Below are 27,858 nucleotides of genomic sequence, written 5' to 3'. Positions count from 1 at the left end.
TTAAAAGCTGCTCCTCGTCAAACTGACAGTTGCAATATGAGCCATCCATTGTGAAAAGGTCTTTACAATTACCTAAGCAGAAGTCTTTCTTTATTCTGCTCTATTTTTAGATTGGGGAGACACGCCAAACCTCATATTTCATTTCACCGTGCAGATGTGCAAGTGTATACTTCACCTGCATCACTGGTATCGGATTACCGTCTGACATTTTCAACTTCTTCCCTTTCATCAACACTGCTGATGATGAGATCAGGACAACTTAATGTGTCAAAGACCACACATGCACACACCTGCACACAAGATATGCAGAGACCAGGTCAAAGATAAACATGGGCACACAGACATGCTTGCGAATGCACAAACACAAGCGCACGAAGGGGTACAAACATGTCATTGCCTTCCCTTTTGAGGTGGAGAGGCGATGAGTTTTTTTTTGTGGTACAAAGATAGTAGGAAAAAGTGATGTCACCCTTGGGTGCGGGTGTTTGTGTGAGTGGTGTAGAGTGTGGGCTCAGATGGGTTGGTCTCTAACCATAGGGCATAACCTTTGACAAAAATGGTGTAGACATTCACAACCCAAGATCATAGGTGGGATTGAAAGTTGTACGTGTACTTTGTGCAGGCTCTTGTGTTCATGTTCTCTTGACCTCATAAGCTGAAACTATTTCCTCAGAGTTGTTCAATGAGGAAATAAGCGAATTAATTTCACCTCTCCTCTCACATTAATAACACGTCATCGCTACAATCTTCTGTCTCACTCATAAAACAGAACAGTGTTGGTACGGAGGTCATAGGCGCCATTCACTGAAGTCGTCATCCCCACAGTCATCATCACCATCACTCTTGTGAAGGTTGGTGGTTTTTCCAAGAACAACACTCGTGACAGCATCACGCATCAGCCAGTTTAGATCTTTCAAGTCATTCCCTTCTGACATTAAAGCGGCACTGGATTTGGAGAAAGAATTCAAACTCAGAATTTTAATATTTACAATATTAATGAGGTAATGATACACACTCAGAACTATTCATTTTTTTGGTAACTTAATAAACAAGTTGTTCTCAGAGGAAAATAAGGTCACCAAAACACTGTTTGAAGTAAGAAAGCTGGCAGGGTCCGCCACATGTAAACAAAGTAAAACAGTATGAAATTGTGTTGTCCTTTAAGGTCAGTTTGTTTATTCAATTTATTCAGTCATGAAAACAAAGAGAGTGTATGTATTTTTTTTGTTTAGGCTTTATCTGTGTTCTGACTACCCAAACACGACATAATGTACCTCTAATCAATAAACTAATCAACAATAAAGCTTTATATTTAAGGCGTTTACATCTCCTCTTGCTGTTCCCCAGATGATTCACATCATTATACTTATCATTAAGTATAATCTTTTTTTTTTTTTTTTTGTTTATTTCCCTCTCAGAAGCTCAATAACTGAACAAACATCGACTGATTGGAGGTCAGTTTCTCTCTATCAGACAGAGTGCACATTGTGAAGAAGCTCGTTTGGGAGATCTGATCTCAGGCAGGCCGCGTTGGTGAAAAGGCAACAGGAAGTTACGTCAGCAAAAGAAAAAGTCTCGAAGTAGGTTTTAAAATTTGATTTTAATGACTGCCTTGCTGACTATCAAGCAAACGAGTTGAATACAGCAAGGTTATTATTAAAAAATACATTTTTATATTTTCGACAAATTAATTCTGATCTCCTTCTGCTGTAATTTCCCTGAGCAGCATCAGCAGCAATGGCAGCCGGACAGTGAGACACATGTCACAACAGTCTGTGAGCCGAATAACATTTACGCTGGGGCCGAGAGAAGACACATAAGCAAAATGTCTCGGCACAGAAATGTACGCGGTTACAACTACGATGAAGGTAAATAACTTGAGCTAGCTGTGACGGTTCAATCGCCAGGGAGAGGCCTCAATGCGCTAAACTATGTAGCCGCTAAGCTAATATTGACTGTTATGGATATTAGCGCTAGCAGCTACTGCTAGCTAGTTTAGCTGGCACGATAACAGTAGCACTGTCGTGTCACTTGGCGCTTGGCAGACGATTAAAAACATCATAATACTATTATTAGCCTTAATACTCAAACGTGCAGGCTAATGTTATGATGTGAAAGCTTGACGTGACCTGCCTAATGTTTATGTTCATTAAAGTTGGCGTTAGCTACTTAGCTAGCTTGCTAACTTCCCAGTGTTTTTGCAAAGAAATGCTATAATCAGTTAACTCTTGTTTGACACCCGCTCACTGTATTAACATATTAAGGCTCCCAATTTGTCAGACTTACTGCGACATCGTGAAATAAAGTTGCACGACTCTCAGTTTACAGCCCGGCATGCATTCAGTGAAGCTGCTGACAAGGCAAAGTGACAGCTGTGACAAAAGACTCTATACAATGATTGCATTACAATAACTGCATTTGTATATGTGTATGTGTGGTGTCAAGTTGAGAAAGAGAGACATTTTGAACCCTAATAATACCCTTGTATTTTCTAGACTTTGAAGACGATGACATGTATGGACAGTCTGTGGATGATGACTACTGTATATCACCAGCAACAGGTTGGTATCAGTGAATGGAAAATTATAGGTGGGATTGTGTATGTATTCTGATAACTAGACAGTATTATTATGGAAAAAGATATGTGTCAACAAAAGCTATTTTAAGCTTGTTGGTGAATATACTACAACATGTGTAGTTAAAACAGTTTTCTATAAATGATTATTGTGATTGAAAAGACGAATTAATTTTTACACCATAAATCAAACATCACATCTCCTAGTTGAAGTTTCCTGATCGGCCAAGAGGTAAAGGTGATTTTTGTTCATACAGCAAATCAGTTCATCTACTCGCGTCAAGACAGGCAAGCGCCACGGGAGGAAACTTTAGAAGAGGAAGAATACGAAGATGCGGATGTACCCATGTCCCCCACCGTCACTCACAACCTTGACCCTCTTGATCAAGGTAATATTTCATCTTTGTGTGAAAAAATGTGCTAACTGAACACTTTTCTCTATCAATTATTCCTTGTTTCATCTGTAAATTTTTTTTATCATCACAAAATATAATGTGTGTGTCTAACATGTGTGTCGTACTCTGTAGCAAAACTGTATTCCTGCCTGGACCATATGCGGACTGTGCTTGGAGAAACCGTGCCGGACTCAGTCCTGACCCAGGCAGCCATGAGATGTGGGTTTGACCCACACAAGGCACTGGATGCAGTCCTGTCTGAAGACACCAAGACAGCCCCAGTTACCAAAATTACCAGTGATGAGCCTTCGGTAGCAAGAGTTAGCCAGGAAAAAGCGCCGCTTCCACAAAGAACCAAACAAGAGGCCGTGGCTGAGAAAGGTACGCCTGGAGCGGATTAAATTATGATCATTTCATTGATTGAAAGTTTTTGTCTTTGACTCGTCCTGTTATTTCCCTCCACCTGAAAAAAAGCTCAAAGTAGTTCTGATTTTTATCATCCCAAATCTGAGCATTTTTTTTATTCCATCTTGAATGCTGTTCTGATTACAGTATAATTCAGAATGATAATAACAGTGTTGTTAAGGAATATCTGTGAATGAAGTGGTATTATATTTGGCTTTTGGAGTCTGCTTAAGAGCTGAGAGTGTGTTGGTTTTTTAAGGACTCCAATGCAACAAAAGCAGCTGTTATTACTGTGAAGAACAAAAGGTAACAAAGAAATTGCTCATAAAGCACGGTTACTGGTTCTGATGTAGGCCACTTGAATTAAATATTTGTTTTGATGTTTTGGACTGAATATCTGTGGGTTCTTCGGAATATACTTGAACTAAATATTATCTTTTATAATGTAATTAATACTGTTTACAAATACAAATGTTTAACAAAGTGCCTTCTTTCTGCTCTTTCTTTTTGTTTATGGTATGTTTCAATGGACGTCTTTTCCGTGGTCCTCCTTTCATTCCTCTTCGACAACTGCGATTGGCTTCTGTAAGGTAAGGAGCCTGCTTGTTTGCTTCTCACACAGACATTACATCCAAGACACAACCAACTCAGCCAGAAGTGCAAGCAAGTGCACTAAACTTGCGTGACCTTTTATCGCATCAGAAGGCTGACCCTGTCTTAGGCAGCTCTGAAAATCCAAATTCAAGCCGTCAAAATGTTAGTCCAGATGTTGGTAGCACCAGTCTGGCACAGCTCATGTCTGAGCATGTGCAAAAGAGTAAGGTGTCAGGAGTAGTTGATGCAGGGCGAGGTCTGGGTATTCCCTCATTAAGTGCCGTCAACATGGGAGCTAATTCACCTCCGTCCAATATCTCTAATCTGAATAGTCTTTCATTGGGAACACTGGCATCTTTAAACATATCTTCAGCCTCTCCCAGCTCAGCTCCCTCCCTCCTTTCAGTTCCACTCAGTAGTCTGTCGCTAAACAACCCCAAGATAACAACTGCAAGCTCTTCTCTGCCTGTGCCTCCTGGGTTTGGGAGTCTCAGTTCTGTACTCCAGAGCAATCAGAAGGCAATGGGAATTGGGATTGGAGTCAAACCCACAATGGCTGATCCTAAGGGAAGCCCATCATTGGCTGATTTAATCCAGGAGCATTCAAACCGCAGCCCGACTTCTGTCAGTAACTCCTTCCCTACTCCCCAGAGCAGCATAACTTCTGTGAAGTGTCAGGGGATCGCTCCACCAGCACAAACACTTTCGCTGTTTGAGCTCGCTTCACAGCACCAAAACAGGAATACAAACCTTCAGTTTCAGTCAATGAGCACTGAACCACCAGCAAACATGCTCAGCTTTTCTAAACCATCCAACATTACTCCTGCATGCCTAGGTGGGACTGTCTCGTTGTCTCAGCTAGCCCTGCAGCATCAAAGCAACAGTTCCTTAGCTTCCCCTCACCCTGTCAGCACTGAACCTCCAGCAAATGCACTGCAGCAACCACCTGGCATTTCTGAGCAGCTCTCTTTGTCACATTTGGTGTCTGCACACAAAGGCAAAACCTCAACCACCTCAAATGGGTCACGTTACTCTCTCACCTCGCTCCTCTTACCAGCAAAACCAGAGAGCGCTGGTGTGCTAGCAGAAAGTACTCCAGAGGGTGGGACCAACCACAAACCATGCAACCAAAACTCTAGGCTGCCTAAGCTGAGGCAGACTATTGATCTGAGTGCGCTCATGGCCCAGTCAGATGGAGTGAGCCCTCGTCACTTCGACAACGACCTCCCTTCACCGTCCTCTCCTACCCCAGTTGTTATGGGACAGGATTGTTCTATTTTTGCACAACCATCAGTATTTGCAATTACCTTGTCGATTCAAAGCCGCACACCACAGAAGAGGATGAAGAATAAATTGAGGGGAAAAACAAGGGGTCAAAGACCAGGAAGTGGTTACCAGGCCTTCCTGTGTACCTCGCAAGACAAACACAGAGAGCAGCACACCCCGCTCTCACCAATTGCACCGTTCCGCTTCGACACGCCCTCACCTGACGACATCGTTCGTGCTAATCAGCAAAAGGCTTTCACCAGGTAGACAAGGACCTGAAAAGCTCTTAATTCAGTTGCGTGCAGGTTGGTGCTAAATTGACTCACTTGGACATGAACCCTTTGGCGGCATTTGCTCCACAGACTGAATGAAACTCAAAAAGTTGCAGCACTCAGGGTCATCAGTCCTTATGAGACTTTTTTTTTAACTATGTCCCATCTATCAGTCATGTAAAGTAAAGGAACTTTTGGGACCAACAGAGCCACAGAATGGCCGACCCGCTGCCGATGACTGCTTTAAAAGCACTGCAAAGAACAGTATTACCACAACATTCATGTATTAATTTTTGTATAGAGGCAATAGGTCTCCCATTGCTACTTTATTCAGAACAGTCATGTACAGAACAAACAGGATCAAAATCTACCACTCAGTTACTCTGGCAGCTTGAGAAGAATTGCAGCTAATGCTGTGTTAACACTGCATGGTACAATTCAGATCAGCTTGACTCGCTCTCTTTTGTTTTTCTGTGTTAAAAATTGTGGTTTAGCGCCTGACACCTGGTGCCTTTTTTGGTATCACCTTTTTCAAAGTACCAAGCACGGTGAGCAGATACTAAATGGTAGAGTGAAACCACTTCAGACCTCTGATTGGTCAGGGAATCATCACTAGAACTGTCACAAACGTCACATGGAGCCTTCAGAGTCATAACATCATCTGTGCTCTGACTTGGGATTTCCCAAACTCTCCAGTCTTTTTCTGAAACAAAGTTTGTCTCCCTGCTGTGACAAACAAACATCCCTTCGATGTCCTCCATTGTTCCTGTGTTTAGGTCATTTTGATATGATATTGTTGCAGTTTGATGCGGCATCTTTCGTGGAAAGTTCAAGAACAGTACCAAAAGTAGATCGAGTGTAACAGAGTCGTACCATGCAGTGAAAACACGGCTCAAATAAACTTTCTACTGTTGATCTTTTAAGAACTTTTTAGATTAGCTTTTTTCTCATTTACTGTAGTAGACATTTTTTTTTGACATTTTAAATTTGAGTCTTATTTTTGTACTGTTAGATTGCTTGTAATCTTTTTTAATTGATTTTTTTGTATGAAAGTAAAATAGTTTAATCATAGTCTGGGACATTTCTAAGTATATCTCTTTTTTGCATGGCCCCTTTTACTAGTTTTGAGCTGCATGAAGCCTCAAAGGAGAAGAAAGAGGTTGAGTTTGTTTGCAGGTGTGCTGCAGCTATTGGAATATGGATCAGTTAACCATCGTACTGGTTTACTTGCTGCCTGTGTTTGAGATCATGGGGTAGACATTTTGGTTTTCGAGGACACCTGGAGATTTTCCCATGAAGGAGGGAAACGTGCACACACACACACACACGCACACACGCACACACACACACACACAGACAAGTGAACACTTTTAATGTTTGATACTGAAGAAATGAGTTCATTATGAGTGCATGCACTGTAAATAAAGACTGTACAGAATGAACGAAATGAATGCATTCAGACCTGAACTAAAAGAGGTTTTTCTTGCTCTTATAATCTTTTAATATTGCGATGTACAAATACACTGGGTGTGTCATCACACTCTGCCAGAAGTGAATTTGTCAATTTTCAAATAAAGATGAATGACTTTATCTACTATGAATGCACCTGTGTCTGGGCGTGTATCTAGTTGTGTGTTTAGGAGTGCTTTAATGTGTCTGAGTGTAAAACTATCTTTTAATGGGTGTTGTTTTGGACTTATTCTACGTGACCAGTTTAAACAATGCTCTATTCCCTATTTTAATGTGAAATATGAGGAGTGTGTGTGTTCAGTGACTTCAGTGTCATAATATTTAGCCTTTGAATAAGAGGGTATGTCCATTTTGTGAAGTGAAAACTCTGCATTATGTATCTGGTGCAGTGTATGCGTGTCTGTGTTTTTTTTTTAAGGTTAGCCAAAAGTTTCTTAAGGCAGCTCACATTTTTACCATGAGTCATTGGTATTGGTTTGAATGGAGAATTTTGCCCTTAAAGAAATGAATGTTCGAGACTGATGATTGGACAAGAAGAAGTCCTAGAGCTGATAGTAGATAACATCATGTACTAACAGCAAAAACTGTCAGGAGACCCTAACAAAAGGGTAATCGTCTTACTGTTGTTATCAGGACACTGGTCTGTATTCTAGTGTTGAGATAGGAGGATATGATCAGAGCTGATGACAAACCTTCCTCACTGTTCAGTCATTTTCTTGCCCTGCCTCATAGTTGTCTTAAATGTAAGAAGGCTATTTGAGTGAAGGTGTGGGGTTTGGGCTTAGATGTGTGTAAACTTTATACAGGTGCAGGAAGCTGAGTGACCCTCAGGCTGTCAAACATAGAGTGGTGAGCCTGAAGGAAATAGTAGATAATAAAGGGCAGATAGTGTTAATAATGACAAGTTAAACATTACAAGTCAAACAGGTTCTGTGTGTATATCTAGTCTTGGGAGCTTTGTGATGTTTGGCAATAATTAGGTGTATTAGGGATGTTGTGGTCTGTCGTCACTGAAGATTCATCATGATCAAGAGCACTTTTAGATTTAACAATGTGACAATCTAGAAATGAGTAAGTGTTATCATGAACTGGGTTGGTCCAGCAACAGTTTTGTCCTCTTCTCTTAAGGCGAGCCAGTGTGTGGGTTTGGGCAGGAAGCTGATCTCTTGGAGCAAATGTCACCCCAAGCACACAGCGACTCTGCACAGCAGCCGATCACCTCACTCTGTGTGTCTCTCTTACAACACCTACGTAGGAAAATCTGATCATGTCTCTCGACTTTCACAGCTTTGTCAAAAAGCTTTGACAGATCAAATCATTTTGTGTCTTCACAGGCTCTGCATTTCTGCAAGGCACGCCATGTTGCACAAACACAGTTTTGTTGTGATGTGGTGCCAACACTGGAAAATACCATTTTACGCGCAACAAGTGGTCAAAAGATAGCAGGTGTGTTTGGATGTGCCATCAACACTGTTGCTTTGTTGTGGTGCAGTATGTTTACAGGAAAAAAGGCAAAGAGTGCAGTGTAGTTCTTTATTTAGATGGAAAAAGCTGCACTTGTTACACGAAATGCAAGAGGTGAGCTCTACAGAGGCTGAGGGCAAATAATATCGTTAAAGACCTCCATACAGAAGTGATGTGACAGTTTGTTGCAGGCATGCAGTGTCTTCAGAGTCATTCCGGTTAATGTGGTTGCCATGTGGCAATCGGTAATGATTATATTTATTCATCAATTAAATTCATACTAGGGCTGAAACGATTCATCGAGTTACTCGATTAACTCGATTATAAAAATTCCTCGAGGCAAAAACTCTGCCTCGAAGCCTCGTTAAATTCCTATGACGCGCACTATACGCGCAGGGATCTGATTGTTCCACACGGACCGTTGTTCAGGAAGCACACCAGCGCGTCATACATGTTGAATTTAGCTGGCTGGCACAATTTAGCTCTGTATTTGTAGTGATGTGATGCGGTTTGACTAGATATGATGTTTAGCGTTTATGTTTTTAACCTCTTCAACCCGAGCTGCGCATGTTGCATTATACACCCTATAAGAGCATGCTAACCATGTAGCAACATATTAATGCAGCACACCAACTTAACGGGAAGAAGCTCAGCTAAACGCTCATGATAATCATTTTCACCTAATCGGAACTCAATTCAGACACCAAGCGACTAAAGGAGCACGTAGAAAAAACACGCTATTGGCGCATGTCAGAAAAATCGGCGTTAGCGATTACGCTACTTTATGCTAACGCTACATACAGCATGTCATATGAAAGCTGAGACTCTACAAATTTCAACGGTATACGTCTCATCACTCTGCGTCCAAAACTCACTGAAACAGCCGCCGAAGAAGAGCAAAAATAAACATCACTTTATACAGACATGATCATGAATTACGTGCTACATTGGCTGTTTTGTGATTATAAACTCTGTTTGAGTGCATTACACCGCCTCCACCGGCTAATCCAATGTGACTGTGTCACTTTGAAATGATTCCTGACAGTTCAGGATAAGTTTCGGTTCCAGGAGGACCCTAGTCTTCCCACACAGTGTATTTGCCTCCTTGTGATTGGCGGATTAGTGTGGTTATCATGGATTTGGGGACTGAAGACTGAAAAAGTCTTATTTATAATTCATTTATTTTATTTGTTTATAATTGTTTTATTTACATTTATTTTTTATAAATTGTACACGTTGTGTGACTGTTTGGCTTGATATTTTACATTCATTCCTTGTTCTCAGGTGGGTAGTTTGCAGAAGGTGCAATCCTTTTTTTGTAATGTTGTATTAAGAAAACAAAACCAAGGCCAAATGGCCTTTACTATTCAAGTTTGTATTCACAGTTTTACATGGTATACATGTTTTACAGTAAGTTGATTTAACTGTATTGTTGTTTAATTATTGGCACTGGCACTTAATAAATGGGCTTAGTTTTGGAGCCAAATGTTGGAGTTGGAATGAATACCTATGTTTTTTTGAGAAATGCTTGATCATTTTACAGCCACATCATTTTCGTTATGCATTATTTGTTTTGGTTGTTTAAAAACGCGGTAAAAAAATGATCCTTAATCGATCGATAAAGTGCTAGATTAATCGATTACAAAAAGAATTGATAGCTGCAGCCCTAATTCATACCTTCTTTGTTGGGATTTCTGCATCTAAGTGACGAGTAATCCTAATCTTTCTTAAAATATGGTCATTTTAAAAAGCAAGATTTCTGCAAGCAGTTTCACTTGAAAGGAGGTAGGGTCTGTGTAGTAGCTTGTCCTTTTAGTTGTGTCCCTGCTCCCTGGTTATTTAATATTATTTGGATTTGGCTGCAAAGGGATTTTCTTTTGTGGGATATTATTTAAAATTATATTTCCAATACCCTGATTTACATTCAACTTCCTTTTGTTGGCTTTGTCGCTAATTAAATCATTGGTATGCATCGTGTTTGATGGTTCAGATTCGAGAAAAGTGGGTTCCTGGCAGAGTGTAGGAGGCACTGATTCTTTTGTGTGTGTGTGTGTGTGTGTGTGTGTGTGCGTGTGTGTGTGTGTGTGTGTGAGTGTGTGTGAGAGAGAGAGTAGGGTGACCTTTAAGATCTCTAACTTTAAATTGTCAGACATGGCCCCCCTATTGGAAATATGCTACACCTAAATTGGTTGGTACTAATCTGTGAACTGGAATTAACCTGTTTGCAGTAGTTTGCTCAAGTTGGAAGCAAAGTCTGCATAAATAATAGTCTTCAAGTAATTCCGCTGGTTCTCAGTTCGATTCAAGTGTGATAGTTTGTGAGGTCTTTTTAGGCCTGTGTCTGAAATAATCCCCCCATCAACTCCTTCCATCTTTGCTAAACACTTTTTAATTACAGCAAGTTAAAGCAAGTTCTGAATTGAGATTTACGACCCTTTTGAAATATGGTCATCTTGCACCATCACTGCTAGGCGCTTGTTGAGTAATGCTATTTTGTTTTCTCTCTCAATGTGTAGGAAACTCCGTTTATAGCAGCGACCTTTAGCTTGATGCCCACATAACGTGATCATGGCAGCAGGGCTCCAGGGTGCAGCTATTTTGGTCACAAGTGCACCCAAAAATCTGTCAAGTGCAACTTAACATTTTCATTGGTCGCAGCGGTGCTCCTAAAATTTAGCAGTTTATTTAAACATGAAAGGTTATAGCCATTTCTTTAATTTTTTGGGGAATGAAACATGTATTTGCACCTTTTGTTCCCGTAAACAATCTTAATTATTGTATTTTAACATAATTTGTGAAGAAATTGAATTAAAATGTGTCACTGTGTGCACCTAAATGATGTGCTGGTGGGCAATCAATGTAAAAAGTTAGTCTGGAGCCCTGTGATATGATCATTTCAGCATGCAACTGTCAGAACTCATGTCGACTTCAACGACGAGGCAACATTCCTGTTTATATCCAGCTGCTCAGCTAACATGCAGAACAGGAAGATGGTGATTGACAGTCCACTTGCTTTCACCTCCTCTCCAGTCTACCATGCTTTTACTCATCAAACATGTTTGACTTTCTTGCCTTTCATCCGGCTGGAAAAAGATGCAAGTGTTTTCATTAACGCAACTGAAAATCAGCCTCACAGTGTGATCTCTGTGCCTGTATTCTCGGTTCTTTGGAAACTCCCAAAAAAAGAAAAACACCACTAGAGTGTATACACCGAATGGAAAGTGGATGAAATGGGTTGACTGGTTTAATTAGTTTGGTAAACAATGTAAATCCTAAATGCATGCTAACACGATAGGTTAATCTTCTTCGAGTCAGACACATTAATCCCTCAGTAGCTCTATTTTGAAATCTGTCTGTAAACAGTAGGTGAGAGTCGTCAGGTGCTTGGTATGAGTCAAGGTTGACTGCTGAGTAAGTGAGTGTAGAGGATGAGGTGATATCTTGGTAGATGTCGTCCTATAAAATGTGGCGTGGTGGCACCGATGTGTGCGAGTACATGACTCAACCTGAAAGGGGTCAGATGGGTCCTACTTTCATTCATATCTTCAAGTCTTCAATTGTCAAATGTGAATGAAGTGAGTGAAGCTATTTTGGTATATCCATTGATTTACAGCAGAAATAAGCAGCCACGTGCAAACTATTGCCAAAATATAGGTTTAAATATATCTATCTATCTATATATATATATATATATATATATATATATATATATATATATATATATATATATATATATATATATATATATATATATATATATATATATATATATATATATATATTATATATCTCATGTCAGGTGAGTTTATACTCACTGCACTTTGTGGTATATGGCTCCTATCCCTGAACAGTCTTTATAACAACCAGAGCCGGACAAATCCAATTGTAACTTTCACAGTAACATATTGGGTCAGACTCAGATACAATTCTTGAATCAGTGAAAACGTTTTTCCCCTTCTTTTCCCCCACGGTCGACCTTTGAGTCAAACGTGAGTATTGTCTTTCGCAGCCTTTAGCGGCCTCAAGTGGCGGGAAGCCTCTGTATCAAAAAAGTATTTCCAGAACTTGTTTTTTTATTGTGATTTCCATCAAAGCTGCTCATGAAATGTTTCATTAAATATTCTTGGGAAAGTGTTTTGCCTTTAAGAAAATTTAAGACCATGGAACTTGATCCTTAAAACATGGATAAAGACCAACACCTAATGCAGTGTGGCATCTGTCTGCATTTCTCTCCATCTCTCTCTTGGGTCTCTTACTCTCAAATGCACAGTCAGCTCACCCTGCGAGGCTGTCAGCCACTAAATCAACTGCACTTTCACCTGGAGTCCTTGTTATTTAACTTTTGCACTCATACAAGTGTGTATTTGGATGGTGGGGGGGTTGATATTTGCATATCCTGGGCGACTCCCCTTATCCTGTGCTCAGTTGGGCCCTCAGGCCAAGGTGTACAACTGACTCACTCATTCTTAGTCACTGCAAGGGACCCCTATAGTAGAGAAATCCTGGATGGATTGACACCAACTGTTTACCCGCCAATCCAAACAGTGTAAAGAGATCCTGCTTCAAGCCTCAGAGCCTGATAGTGTTGTGTAGTTGTTCTCAGACCGCCCTTCTGTTAACGTTGCCCCAAGGCCAGCAACAGAAAAAGTTATCCAGCAAGTCGGTTGTTTGCAAAGGTGTTCAAGTGTTTGACAGACATGTCCGGTAGTAGAATTGGGGGTTGTTTATTGATTCAGACCTTGAGGGTGTTGAATAGGGTGAGCCTGTCTGTTTCACCCAAGGTTAGTAATTTATTCATTCTATCCTCGTACTGATGATTATCAACATCCGACTGTGTTAAAGAATGCATTCATCCAAAAAATAGATAGTCTGCTTACTACACACCCTCGTGCTGATAGAATCCTTGATGTTTCATAGTCCACAAAGCATTTCCAAAGCCTCAAAGCAAAACAGCATCGTAGCGCAACTGAAATAGATGGAGACTTGTTTTAAGATGTTAAAAAAACGTATAAAAAAGGCTGCTTATGTGGTTAATTCCAAGTCTCTGGAAGCCCCAGACTCTTGGTCAAGCTCGTGCATCAGCCTCAGTTTCGGACTAGAATGAGTTGCTTGGAGCTCGTTGAGCTCGCAGATAATGACAGAGTTGGTTGAACACATACTTACTTACATAATTTAGTGAAAGCGCCAATGATCATCCCCACAATATTGTTGCATTAACGATATTGAGGTATTTGCAGCCACCCCGGTCTAGGCATTTTATTAAGTGCTTTTGAGATTTAACGTGATTTAAGGAGATCATTTGTATTACAGCTGATGTTCCATGCAAGTAAATTGCAAGCTGGCTTGTTGGAAGCAGGTGGTAGAAACCTCAACGTCACTGTAGAAGGGACAAGAAAAGCCCCCAGCTGCAGGAAGAACATAAATTCCCCAGAGAGTACTTAATTTATCTCATGTTGCTGCTTACTGCTGGACAGTAATGAGTCAAATCTTAGTAATGACAGCGGTGTAAAAAATCTATAACTGTCCTTTAGGTACCATGTAGGGGTCCATCTCTTACAGGTAGTTCTTGGTAAGTTTTTAGAATTTATAATGTAAAAATAAGTTGTAACCGTTTTTCTTTCATGTACAGCTAGCAGTTTCAATGACATGAAAAATAAAATATCTTTAACACAGATTTGCGTTTGTTGCCAATTTTTCCCCAGCATTTTCATATGCATGTACGTGCCATTGCTTACAAAAAAAAATCCTCCTCAGAGTGCTGAAAGCTACCTACTTGTGTATCAGTGTTTCAGAATGAGAGGGACTTTTTCTCTTTGTCATATAGAGAAAGCTTGGTTAGAGAAAGTCCATTAATAATTCTGTTGAATCACACCTTCTTTCCTCTCATTTTCCCTCTGGGTTTTTTTTTATGATGAATAAACTGCCTGAAGCATACAGGAGAACACAAAAACAATACAAATACAAGCTATATGGTATAAGATTTTAGTTTTTTTAGTGTTAAAAGACAAACATCAAAGAGGATCGAGCTCCTCAACAATATTTAGCCTGATTTAAATTTTTATGGGTTAGGGTTAGGGTTGTGTCAGATGTGACTCTAAAATTAGTGTAGATGGTGCGTGAGTTTGTCCTGTGTTGATACTAACCATGAAATAGATAAATAAATGCATACATAAAATAGAATGAAAACTGTCAGAAATTATATTTATGACCGACATCCCTTTTCCAAGTTGTAACAGTTTAACCAATTTTAAGTCTCTTCGTGCAAATATATATATGCAGGTGTTTTTTAATCAGTTGTGCATCTGTGTGATAACACACTCATTCACCTCCAGCTCTACGCTTTGCTGAGAGTGACACCTTTTTGTACAAGATTCATTCTGCGAAATGCTGTGTCACACTGCTCTATTTACGTGGAGACGGGAGGCAACGGCCACTTCTGAAATTAACCCTCTATGCACCAGGATGTCACTGCCGCACACATGCACACAGACGCATAGACGCACACAGTGTGCACTAGGCTTGGCTGTGCAGCCCAGTCTAAATGAATCAGTAGCAGGTTGATATGACTGGTACCGGTGGCCATTTGGGACTGGGATGACAAAGCAATGACCTCAACAAGTCTCGCGGCTGCAAAATAGGAACTACCAATCAGATAGATGGGGCCTCGACTCATTGCATCATGTGCTTCCACTTCAGAGGATTTTCTTTACTGTATTTTCCAGTAAGGCGGCTATGATGAGGATAATAGTCATCAATATAAATTTTGTAATATCCTCTGGAAGTCTTCATGCCAAAGAAGCATACATGCAGTATGTGTTGTGTAAGCTATCTTGGTGTTACGTGTATTTTATGTATTACTTATTACAGCTTTATTTATCGAGCTAGAAAAGCAGAACAAGTGTGTGTAAGCTTTTATATCAAATCAAAAAATGTAGCGTGAGAAACTGTTCCGCCTTATCCTGTTCATGACAAATATCATCAAGTCCTTACCAGTACACATAAACCATTTATCACAATGAAGGTGTTTCCGGGCCCTTTTTATATAGGAAAAAATGCGTTGCCCACAGTGACTCATGATTGACTTTGTTTGTGAGCAACTGTACAGTTTTGTTCCTCTGTTCTCTTAAAGCTAAAAACAGAGATGCGCCTCACAATAAAGTGGACTCTGAAGTGGTACCCAAAGTGGCCCGCATGACTGTCTCTGGCAAGAAGCAGACCATGGGCTTTGATGTTCCCAGGTAGGTTGTACACACAAATGCACTTTGTTCTCATAAAACAGTGCAAAAGCATTCAAGCAGTGATCAAATTCCTTCTTCCATCTACAGTGGAAATCACTGAACGTTCAGCGAAATAGTAGAGTAGAGCCCATTGGAAACAGTACACTGGCAGAATTACCGTGTGTTGCAGAGAAGAGTTGTGTTTCATCATGATTAAACCCCATATTTCCTCCTCAGCACAGGGGAGAACGGCGTTGTGACTGCTTCAGTACGCCGGGGTGGCAGCCCCGAAAACGCCTCCGCGACCTCTTCATCGGAGGCAACATCCAAACGTCCCGAGACTCCATCCAAAGGGTCCAACGCAGACGAGCCCTCTACAGTACCAACCCCAGGACGCTCCTCGGGAAAAGCCCGGCAGGCGCTCAATATCAAGGCCGAGCTGGAGAAGCGGCAGGGTGGGAAACCTCTGCTGAATTTGGTGGTTATAGGTAGGAAGGAAATCTACAAAACCACTCAAAAACCACCACAATAACCTCTCGTGACTAAGCTTTTTTTTTTTTTTGTGTAAAGGATCAGCCCAATTACAAGAGTTACTCATGTTGATGCACACACAAAGGATTGAAAACAATTATAATCACTTATAGAACAATTTCCTACTTGCTGGCTGTTGAAAATAAAGAGGAAGTACAGCTTAAATTATTGGGCAATATACAGTACTACGGGTACGTTTGTCATGCAAAACTAAATTGGAAGAAGATCAGCAGCAGGAGATCAGTGGCCATTCTGTAATAATTTTTATGATATTTGGGAGTTAATTTGTATGAAGTCTTAAAATCTGAATTTTTCCATGTTGGATTTTTTTTTTCTTCACACTTTATTCTTATAAACTGGTAACAGTAATAGAGCCACATTAAAGTGTTCACACACTGCGTCACAGTAGCTTTTGTTGAAACAGGTACTGAGCTGTTCAGATTATTTATATGACTGTACTGATATACGTCAGTGATGCTGTTCATACTGACATGTCATAACAAAATGCCGACATGGAGTCAGCCATTAGGGACTCCTCTGCATAATGAAATTTACACAGAAGAAGAATGTTAATGTCGTTAGTGCCAAGCAGCCCTCCTCCCCAAGGCCGTGCTCTTGAGTGGAACTCTGTGACACTGCCTAGAGATTAGGACTCCATGGTCACAGGGGTTAACACATTTTTTTGCTCACCTTCTACTTAGTATTTTTCAATGCGGGTGTAATGGTTCACCATAGAAGCACCAGACAGACCAGAGACTATCAGATCAGCAACCTCTCATGGCTGGTTAGCTCTGTACATGTGTTCCTGCTACACTGAACGATGGTTGGTGCCTCCTCATCTCCCGCATTGCCATGAGGCCATGCCACCTACATTGACCTTCCTTTGCCATCACCTGCTGCATCTCTAAATATGGTTGTCAGCAAGGAGCTAGCACAATTTGGGTTTTTTTTCTGCCACATCCCTGAATTTGTGAAGGTGCAGAATGTCCCTCACATGCATTTGACCTCTCTGTCAGACTTTTCTGCAATGCCTCGCAATCACTTTTCAGTCACCCTGTTTGGTTAACATGTCTAAGTATAATAGTTGTAAATGAGTGGAACTGCAGACCAGTGCAGTTGCTCAATCATATTTTCTCATTCTCAGTTACACCAGAAAAAAGTGACTTGGTAGTTTCAGAAGTGCAGATGATTCTAGTTTCCCACAGCCTGTGAAACCTTTCGTTTTACCACGGTCCTCTCCCTCCCCCCTCTCCCCCCCATCCTTGTTCCCATTTCTGTCTGCCTCCCCTCTCTTGTGCAATTCTACGTCTTTCCTTCTCCCATCTGTGGCTTCCCGCTATCTTATCTCCACTCTTCCCCTACCTGTCTTATCACTGCGGTAACACTCTTCCTCTTTTTCTGTCTGTCCTCCCTGCCACTTGTTTCTTCTATCACTGAGGTCCCTCTCTCGTCGTTGTACCCCTTAACCCCTGGACTACATTATTCTTCTGTGCAGGTCATGTGGACGCGGGCAAAAGCACACTGATGGGCCACCTGCTTTATCTGCTGGGCAACGTCAACAAGCGCACCATGCACAAGTACGAGCAGGAGTCAAAGAAGGCGGGAAAGGCTTCCTTCGCCTATGCTTGGGTCCTGGATGAAACTGGCGAGGAGAGGGACAGGTACACTTTGAGCGTTAAACTCCAGACGAACAGATGGATATGCATGGACAGGGAAATTCACAGTTGTCCTCCTCCCACAAATGCACGCTGGAGAAGCACCCTTGCGTATTGCAAATGCTTACCAAGCTTCTGTCACTTCCTGCTGTGTGCTTTGGTTGATAACATATCTCGAGTCACACATTTGATCCAATTACTGGTGTTACTGGTACCAGTGATAATAACTCCACATGATTTTATCCTGCATTTGATCTGAGAAAATGGCCCGTTTACAAATCTTCCCTGCACTAGTAAATAACTTTACTGCTATAAATTGTGCTATGACTGATGGTGAACACTAAATAGATCCCCCTTTTTACCATGTCAGATATGTTGTTGTGGAAAATATGTCCCTGTTCCCCCATCTCTGTTTATATTCGAGTGAAACGGAAGCGAAATACGTCAGAAACAGAAAGTGACTCGGGTGGGAATCCATATTCAGCTATCAGTAACTTCTGAAGTAAATGCGTAATACTTAAAGCAGACTGAGAGCCTCGCCCACTAGAAGACGTTGCTCTTGAACTGAAATCGACCGAAGCTTTAAATCTGGATTCCCTTATATGGCAGTCATGCTATTCAAAACACCATCCACAAGTTTTATTTACAGTATGTTCACGTTTCATTTGACTTTTACACAAATGATTGTATATTATATATATGTGTATTGCAGATTTAAGTAGCTATAAAACAAATCCCTCTTTTTTTCTGTGTTTGCTCCAGAGGTGTGACAATGGATGTGGGCATGACCAAGTTCGAGACGAACTCTAAGGTGGTGACTCTGATGGATGCACCAGGGCACAAAGACTTCATCCCCAACATGATCACTGGAGCTGCACAGGTATACCGTGTGAAAGTGCTGAAATATGAAATGTCTCCAGGCATCAAAGTGTGCACCTCCTAATGTTGCTGTTGAAGGTCTACATTAAGAGGAACAGTCTTCGTGTTCAACTGTGTTCAGGAGTAGAATAATGGTACAGAGTCAGCTTGTTTTGCTTTAATTTTTCATTGAAAGATAACTGATCTTTTTCTGTGTGTGTGTGTGTGTTGTAATTACTCAAAAAACAGACGTCAGAGGAACAGGATACAGATGAATTGATAAAAATGCAAATTCATGGATATTATAAAGCTACATGTACCCACAGGTTAATGCTCTAGACCAGTGTGCACAAATGAGCAGTGAAGTTGTCCAAAGTTTCTTAGTTAAGTGTTAGGGTCCAGTGATCTGGTTTGCTAAGTGGCTAATGCACACAGAGATATAACAGTACTAGCTATTAAGATTGAAAGTAAATACATAGTTACTTTGTCACCTCTAATGTAGAATCATTTCACTATTGTGCATTTTTGTGTAGCCCACGTGCACAAAAATGCTTCTTCCAACACTGCTCATCACATCAGGTCGCTACATTTATGCCGTAACCATCTAAGGCAATCCTGATTGATTAATTAAGTAAAACTGACTTTCTTTCTAACTTTGCAAACCTCTGCTCGATCGAGAGGGTTCTTTCCCTCCTGCACTAGAACCTCAGCTGCCCCACCCGCCCAGAGATTTGAAATAAGTTTTTGTGGTTTTGGGTGTTGGTGTCACAAGGTGTTTTTGCCGGCATGGGTGTGCTTGTCTGAGTCTGTTTTGAGGCACTCGTGTAATTTCTCTTTTTACCATATGACTGTCATCACGTTCAGCCTCGTCTATTCGTGACTAAGGGGTTTCTGTTGCAGGCAGATGTAGGCATCAGTCTGCCGCAGGCCAAAGATGGTATATCTGTAACCTTCAATGATTTCCAGAACATCCTGTACTTCGTTAATGTACAAAGAAAAGCTTTATTTTTACATCATAGCCTAAATTATGCATTTGACTGTATTTTGATTCTAACACTTGTTATAAGATATAATATTCTTCATCAAAGAAGGGAAACAATTGAGGTTGCGCTTTGTCTCCATCTAGATAATGGAGAACATTTATTGCATTGCAGGTATTTTATCTCCCTGTATCACCCTCTCTAAGACATGTACACCAGACATTAAAGTTTTATATTTGATTATTTGAAGGGGGATTTAAAATGCTTTTGAACACTACTGACACTCTACTCTTAAGCCTCATTGAAGCTTTCTCATTATAATCTACCATGTGTGTTAAATATTAAATTTCAGCTGTTGAATTACCTGCTGAGCTGAGTTCATGTGTAATTCTAATGCTCACATCTGCCTCAGCAGCCACAGATGCATGCGGTTCTCATCTGTTCCCCTTGGTTCTCTCTTCAGGCCGATGTGGCGGTGCTTGTGGTGGACGCCAGCCGAGGAGAGTTTGAGGCAGGCTTTGAGGCGGGTGGCCAGACCAGAGAGCATGCCCTGTTGGTTCGCTCCCTTGGCGTCACTCAGCTGGCTGTTGCTGTCAACAAGATGGACCAGGTCAGACCCAGAGATTTACTGACTGTAATGGTGGGGTTTAGCTGTTACCACATGTAATACCATCTATCTTTTTAGAGAAGTCCTTAAAAATCAGCAGGTCATTTGTGCTTTAACTGTAATCCTGCAGATATTTTAGATACAAATTAATATTCAAAGAGAACCATTTCAATAATCTTTGATGAGGGGAAATGTTCTATATACTTTACTGTTCATTTTGGACTGCAATAAAATAGGCCCTTTTCACATTCTCTCAAAGTTCAGGACCTCTAAATGTTTCCGTGAGTAGAGAACAAGGCTTTAGGGAACTGTCTGTGTGAGACTGTGATTTTGTTTCCTACAATCATTGGCATTTTGCTGACACATTTCCATTGCAAAGCCGCACTGAAGGGGAAACTTTCTCTCTCTGCAATTTTCTCTTTCTTTTTTCTTCATGTGCCTTTTCAAATCAGGTAAACTGGCAACAAGAACGTTTCAAAGACATTACTTCCAAACTCGGCCATTTTCTCAAGCAGGCAGGATTCAAGGTGAGGTCACTCTTAACACATCCACATCTTTACATGATAGGATATTACACATTAATGCCATTTTGGCTATTTGGCTCAGAGGTTGATCCAGTTTTTTGTTTTTAAATGTTTTTCCAGGAGTCTGATGTCTTCTACATCCCCACCAGCGGCCTGTCAGGAGAAAACCTCGTCACCAGGAGTTCAGTGTCACAACTTACCTCTTGGTACTCTGGTCCCAGCCTGCTTGAGCAGATTGGTAATGCTTGCGACTCACTATTTAATAAGTACATCAAGTGCATCAAGTGCATCACATCACAGTGAAAATCTTTACTGTTTTTTGGTTTGAGGTTTAAAAAAGGGTGACACGTCACTTTTCAACATGTCATCCCATCTCACTAGTGAGATGTCACTCTGCTCGAGTTCCAAAAACATGTTGATTTGCATCAAAAAACCACTGAGAAATGTTTTACTCTGAATTAATAGTGATATTGTGTTACTCATAGGTAGTTACGATACCTAAAAAAAATCATATTGCACTTATTTTTGACGGATGTCACAACTGTGATATGATTCACAATTACTGGAAATTATCACTCACTCATCACAATTTTCATTTTCACTGAAGCAAAACTGTAAAACTTATGATGATGTGACATTTGTTTGTGTCTGTACCAAACAAACACTCTCTAACATCTGTAGAATAAAATGTGCAGACTTGCATCTCTTCAGCACCACAGTGAACATTTTGTCACATAGTTTACCTTTATCAAAAAATGCAGTTTCTAGCAATTGGATATTGTACTTGGCAATATTTTGATTAATTTTAAATTGCCAGTGTCTCCATATGCAGTCATTCAATCTTTATTTTAACTTGGGAAAACAGGTGGAGACTTCATTTGCAATATAGCTGAGTATAAATGTACACAGAACTTCGTAGACATTACGAAACACAAGCCTGGGACGCCCATTGGCTCGGTTGGTGGAGCGGCCGTCCCGTGTGCAGAAGGCATTGCCCTCACTGCGGCCCTTTGCTGCTTGTCACTCCCACTCTCTCTCATCCTGTTTCCTGTCATCTCTGAAGCTGTCTTATCAATAGAGCCATAAAAAGGCCAAAAGAAACACAAGCTTAAAGGAGAAAGGGTTGAAGAAAAAGTAAAACTGATTAAACTGATAAAAAGTAAAACTGATAAAACCTCAGAAATAAATGTAAAAAGTTATAACAATTTTAAATGGACAAATCAGCTGAAATTAACAGTTGGTAGTGAAATAAGTTGAGATCGAAAACCTAAGCTCCAAGCTGCACAGGAAGTCGCACATTTGTGCCACATCACACCAAAACCGTAGCCTCAGCACTATACAAGCACGTACAGGTGGAGAAGGTGATTTCGCTTTTGGAGCAGTCCGAGACATTTTTGCCAATGTTAAGACGTCATTGGAAACCATTAAAACAGACCGAAATGGAATTGACCAGAGCCGTGAGGCTTTTTACAGCCGCCTGTTAAGCCTCCAAAGCACAGATTTTGAGTGGAATATCACTACGAGGTGACTCACTTCAGCACTGACTGGTTTACACAACATAGTCTGTAGTTTTTTTAGAGTTTTACAGTCCTGTGACTGTTATTGAAGTGCTGACTATTAAGTGAGGATACTGATGTGTTACTCACCCATTACCAGAGAAAATCATTCACCACTGGGTGATTGTCAGATATGTCATCATATACAATTTCTGTTCCCATCTTGATTTCTTCCTCTTTTTTTGTCTCCTGTATTTTTCCTATTCTTTCACAGATTCCTTCAAAGCCCCTCAGAGATCTGTAGACAAACCTTTCAGACTGTGCGTCTCAGATGTGTTTAAAGGTAAAAGATACTGCATGATGCATACTTATACTTCACTAACTGTAATTTTCTTCAACCTTTTTGTTTTTTTGCCTCAATTTCATTTCTCTTTTTCTCTAAATTAAAGAGATTGCTGAGGTTGCATTTTTTCTTCCCAGACCAGGGTTCAGGCTTCTGTGTAACAGGGAAGATCGAGGCTGGTTACATTCAGACTGGAGAAAAAATACTGGCCATGCCTCCCAACGAAACGTGCAACGTGAAAGGTGCGTCTTTGCTGCCAGTGTGGCACGGTGGCTCATTTGGTATTTTCACTTTTCTCCCTTTTTTGGAGTCCTACAGAGCATTTTTTTTTTATAGATGGCGATAAGAAGCTGCACAGAAACATTTCCAAAATCGTATTATATATAATTAATCATGAGTGAGGAAGTCTCAACGATGCTCCTCATTATTATCTGTAGCAGCAGAGCGGGAGGTAGGTATGTACAGTATAATAAATGGCCAACAACTTAAAAATATACACCAAATAGTCTGTATTCAAGTCAGCTGTTCTGTATGTTGTAAACCGTACAAGTAGTGCAGAGAAGCAAGAGAGGTAAAGAAACAAGAATGGATAAAGTTGTGTACATAGGTGGATGGATTATATACATTATATGCATGTATATACATTATGCATATGTCAGCATATAAACACGTGCTGACATGAATGCCACGAGGCTCACTCATACACCCACGACACGGTTGGAAGCCCCTTTTAATAGACATCTTTCTACTTCTTTAAGCACCCAGACCACAGAGTACTTTAACTTGATAGGTCCACAAAAAAATACAGATTTCTAGCTCTGTATCCAATCCATATGTAAAAGATTACTTTTACATGTAATGCTTAAAAAAATGCATTAACTTAATTTAAGACGACTAAGTTATGAGATTAATTCACATCAACTCAATGTATTAGAAATACTTTGCATTGAACTTAATGTAATCTAATTACTTGGAAATACGTTATGTATGTTGTCATTGAAAAATAAAGTCAGTGTTCCAGGAGAATAATGTTTTTGATTGATAGACTCTACCATGTCCTACCTCTTGCTTTCTATTCTGTATATACTCTAATGTCTCACTGTTGAACTACTGTGACTGCCACACATGTTTTATACTTTTTATTCTGTATGTTTATCTTAGCATATTTGTATCTACAACATACTCTGTTTTTAACCTCTATACATGTGTACAAGACTTTGCCCTTCACCATTTTTGATGCTTTTGTTTAGGTGCTAAGCAGCATTTCATTGAGAACTTGAACTTGAAGTTCTAATCTAGGGATTAATTAAAAATATTATAATAAACTAAAAACACACAACTGTACGCTGTAAGGACATCTTTCAAGCAGGATCCTTCACTAGGCTCGGCTGGCATCAATAACTAGTTGTTTTCCATCTATGAGTCAACAGCATGTGATCTACAAACACCTGTCAGAGTGTGACTGACTTTTGAATGAGCGGTGTTAGACACTGCCCTCGTGTGGCAGATGTGTGACTTGCACCGTCAGCAGAGTAGGGGTTTCTGACCGAACTTTGCCTAACAAAAAACGTTTCAAATAAGTTGGGTGTGAAAATGAATCTAAAGACTTAGACTGTCTGTTTATCTCTGCCACAGGTATTACTCTCCATGATGAGGCTCTGGACTGGGCTGCAGCAGGAGACCATGTCAGCCTGACAGTCACTGGCATGGACATCATCAAGATCAAGTAATCAAAAGATCAATGCTATTTATTTGATTTTTAGCACGGAGGTATGTGTGTATGTTTTGAATTGTCTATGCTTAGCTATTTTTTTTTACTGATAACATATTCCTTTCAGCGTGGGCTGTGTGTTCTGCGATCCCAAGGAGCCCATTCGAGTCTGTACTCGATTCAGAGCCCGAATCCTCCTCTTTAATATCGAGGTCCCCATCACACAGGGCTTCCCAGTAAGTGCAACCAAACACACTCACAGTCTTACCATCAACATTTAGTCGACTCAAAACTGTTGTCATTCAATGCACATCCTTGTTCCAATGTGTGTGTGTGTGTGTGTGCGCGCTTGGTTGTAGGTATTGCTGCACTACCACACAGTCAGCGAGCCGGCCACCATTAGGAAACTGATCAGCGTTCTACACAAGAGCAGCGGTGAGGTCCTCAAGAAGAAGCCGAAGTGAGTTTTGTGGCGAGGCACTGTATGACATTATCTTTTTTCAAATAAACAACACATTTTCCCAAGGAGCGCTTCACATTGCTTCCTACTTTAGATCCAAATGAAATAATGTGGAGAAAATCAACTTGTTAACAACATTGTAATCCAGGTGGGTGTGTCATCTGTGGTGTTCACTGTGTGTGTGTGTGTGTCATTCCTGTTCAGGTGTTTGAGTAAAGGTATGAATGCCATCGTGGAGATCCAGACCCAGAGACCAGTGTCATTAGAGCTGTATAAGGACTACAAAGAACTGGGCCGCTTCATGCTGCGATATGTCGGCTCCACCATTGCTGCAGGGGTCGTCACCGAGGTGAAGTGCACCTAAGTTTAGACAAAATCAGAAACAACGTGTAGAAATGTGTGTTAATGCAGAAAATGATGATGTGCTTTTCTTGAGGCATATGCTGGACCTCTCTGCTGTATATCTTCTTAATTAAGAGTGAGACAATCATATGGAATCAGTTCATTGTTTTCACTCTTTAGTTAAACTGTCCCCTTCTGCTTTTCCCTCCCCGCAGATCAAAGAATGAAGAGCCCTTCAGTGGACTCAGAGCCTGTCAGACCTTGCTGTCCAGCCTGCATGAAGCCAGAGACAAAGTGCAATTCCTCAAGAGACTAGGAGCGTCACATTCATCCATCCACCTCTCTGTAGCAATAGCTGCTCTGATCAACACTAACAAACTGCACAGTAAACCAACGGTGACGGGCAAGATGCTGAGCAGCCGCCTCCGTCAAAACAGCCGCATGACCCAGCTTCTCCCACTTCACACAGACTGCTCACCTATTAGTAAAATCTTGTTGCTCTCAACTCACAGATTGATCAAGCTAAAAATCAATGATATAATCGGACTCTGAAAGACAGTCCTACCGAGCTTAGATTTTCACAGTGATTAATTTCACTGTCCTCTCCTGGAAGGAGCTGCGGCTGATCAATAATTTTGACTAAAAATGTAAGGTGGAGGATCCAGCTCAGTTTATGTGGTGTAAAGAGAACATTTGGTTTTCATTATAAGGCTCTGCTAATCAAAACCGGTGGGCTGAAATAACTGATTTTAACTTTAGACAGAAATGAAATAATGCAGGAGTTGAAGGCAAAAAAAAAGTTTGCATCTCAAATGACATGGCGAAGGAAACAAAGTCCGCTCTACCGACGGTGGAGTAGATCGTGAACAAAAAAAGGGAAACTCAAATGTTCACCTCCCTCTGGATAAAACATGTTAACAAAAGATACTTGAAATGCTTCAACAGTAAAGCACAAAAATGCTTTTTGAATTGTGGATGTGTGTTTTTTTTTCTCTCTGAGTGAAGGTGGAGCTGTGTTTCTGTTTATGTGTTAATCTGGACATGTTGGTTGCAGATGGTGTGAAGGAAGATGATGCTAAATGAGCGCGACAACATTATTAATGTGTGGTTTTGAGTTTGAGCCTACAGTCTGTGAATGTGAGTGTCCTGCATGCCAGCAAACCATATTTTCCTGTCAATCAAACTGCTTATGTCAAAGTAAGTGGGAAGTGAAAATGTAGAGGTGAGAATTTCCCGTCAGGTTTGAGCGTGGAAAGCACCACAGAACATGCCAATACGTTCAGAGTGTGAGTATATAGAAAGATTTTGCATGTCAGTCTTCAGACACACGTGTTTGGGAGTTCAACAAATGGCTCACTGCACTTAAAGTAAACTAGTTGTACTGTTTAAACATATCTGAGGTGATTCGGTGTATGCGTGCTTAATAGCGATGGGCGAAGATACCCAGGTATTCAGAATATTACAACGTTTGGGGAAATAGCTGAGATGGTGGAGAGACGAGGAACATGTTGCCTACATGTCAGCAGAAAAGACAGGAAACATCAGAGGAGATCTGAGTTTAATTGACAATGACAAATCACGGAAAGAGTAACAGGAAATCAATCCTAAGAAAAACACTTCCTGCCTTGCTTTTTGGTCTAAGCAGCTCGATGGCATCACCGTCCTGGTCATAAAAAAGAGATTTAACTTGGCGTCTGTTCAAAATAAAAGGCTGTCACAGAGTCGCGGTGAATCGAAAGCACCTTTCTGTTTTCCATCCAAAAAAATAATTAAATGTAGATGATTCAATAGATTATAAAAGTTTATAAACTCATGTAACTGAAAAACCTTCTGAGAGGACATTTTCTCGGGGTATTGTGAATCAAGAGGCACAAAGAGATCATAAAGTGTGCACCTGGTCACCCTGTGTGACAAAATAGTGAAAAAGCAACAATCTCAGTCAGATAAAGATGTGTACAGCGACAAGAGTGTGTTTGCCATTTTGAGGGTTTCCGGGTTGAGATCTTTCCAAGAAGACTGATCAGATTATGTCTCTGATAAAACACACTGTTCCTGTGTTCACACACAGGAAAGTTAATGTGCATGACAGATGGATAAAGGTTAATTATTGCAGAGAATGGACAACAAAGCATTTACTGCAAGATCCCACAGTGAGCCTGCTGAATGCATGCGATGTATATTAAGTAGCGAACACATGCTGCCTATCGAGATTCATTCAACTTGATATGACTCACATGCACAGCTGCCATGTCAGCATCAGCAGTTACAAGCCCGGCAGAACTATATATAACATGTCCGGGGCAAAGGTTTCAAAAGTTATGACGAGTCATTTCAGACCCAACAGAAAAAAGAGCGGGATCAAGTGAACAACAACAAACACCGGCTGAAAGACTTTTGCTTGCTGGCCTTGGACTGTGGTTTTAGCTAATATTGATCCCCATGTCTGTGACTGTCATCTCTTAATTCAACCTCGATCAGAATCCTCACAAGGAGGAATTTCCCCCTGGCCAACACTAGGTAGAGATGTTCAGTGACATGCTGCTTCTTGAGACATCATGTGCGTAAAGTAATGCAGTTTAATATGTCAGTCGCAGTGGAACTGATCTGAAGTACAAAACCTAGGGCGATTTTTGGTGACGGACCCCCGAGGAGCCTCTGAAGCGTCTAAAGAGCCAAGAGGACGATGACGTTGA

The 27,858-nt window shown here is 40.7% G+C and overlaps 1 protein-coding gene across 3 annotated transcripts; it reads left to right on the top strand.

Annotated features, from left to right (window-relative positions):
- Positions 1–1,454: 1,454 nt before the first annotated feature.
- Positions 1,455–26,559, top strand: hbs1l (HBS1-like translational GTPase). 3 transcript variants are annotated; one of them, XM_030405200.1, is made up of 19 exons: positions 1,474–1,580; positions 1,727–1,868; positions 2,496–2,561; positions 2,833–2,964; positions 3,103–3,351; positions 15,571–15,679; positions 15,896–16,146; positions 17,685–17,850; positions 18,607–18,724; positions 20,146–20,292; positions 20,742–20,816; positions 20,934–21,051; positions 22,584–22,652; positions 22,790–22,894; positions 24,288–24,378; positions 24,491–24,599; positions 24,723–24,823; positions 25,028–25,172; positions 25,381–26,559. In XM_030405200.1, the coding sequence occupies exons 2-19, from the start codon at positions 1,826–1,828 to the stop codon at positions 25,390–25,392; spliced, it is 2,106 nt and encodes a 701-aa protein (XP_030261060.1). In that variant the 5' UTR covers positions 1,474–1,580; positions 1,727–1,825; the 3' UTR covers positions 25,393–26,559. The 3 variants fall into 3 exon arrangements, with proteins under 3 accessions (XP_030261062.1, XP_030261060.1, XP_030261061.1); XM_030405201.1 differs by lacking the exon at positions 1,474–1,580 and having other exon boundaries at positions 1,616–1,868; XM_030405202.1 differs by lacking the exons at positions 15,571–15,679; positions 15,896–16,146; positions 17,685–17,850; ... (9 more) ...; positions 25,028–25,172; positions 25,381–26,559 and adding an exon at positions 3,971–7,108 and having other exon boundaries at positions 1,455–1,580.
- Positions 26,560–27,858: the final 1,299 nt, after the last annotated feature.

Source organism: Sparus aurata, chromosome 22 (genome assembly GCF_900880675.1).
Source record: "Sparus aurata chromosome 22, fSpaAur1.1, whole genome shotgun sequence".
NCBI classification, from domain to species: Eukaryota; Metazoa; Chordata; class Actinopteri; order Spariformes; family Sparidae; genus Sparus; species Sparus aurata.
This window is presented reverse-complemented; position numbering and strand designations above follow the sequence as displayed.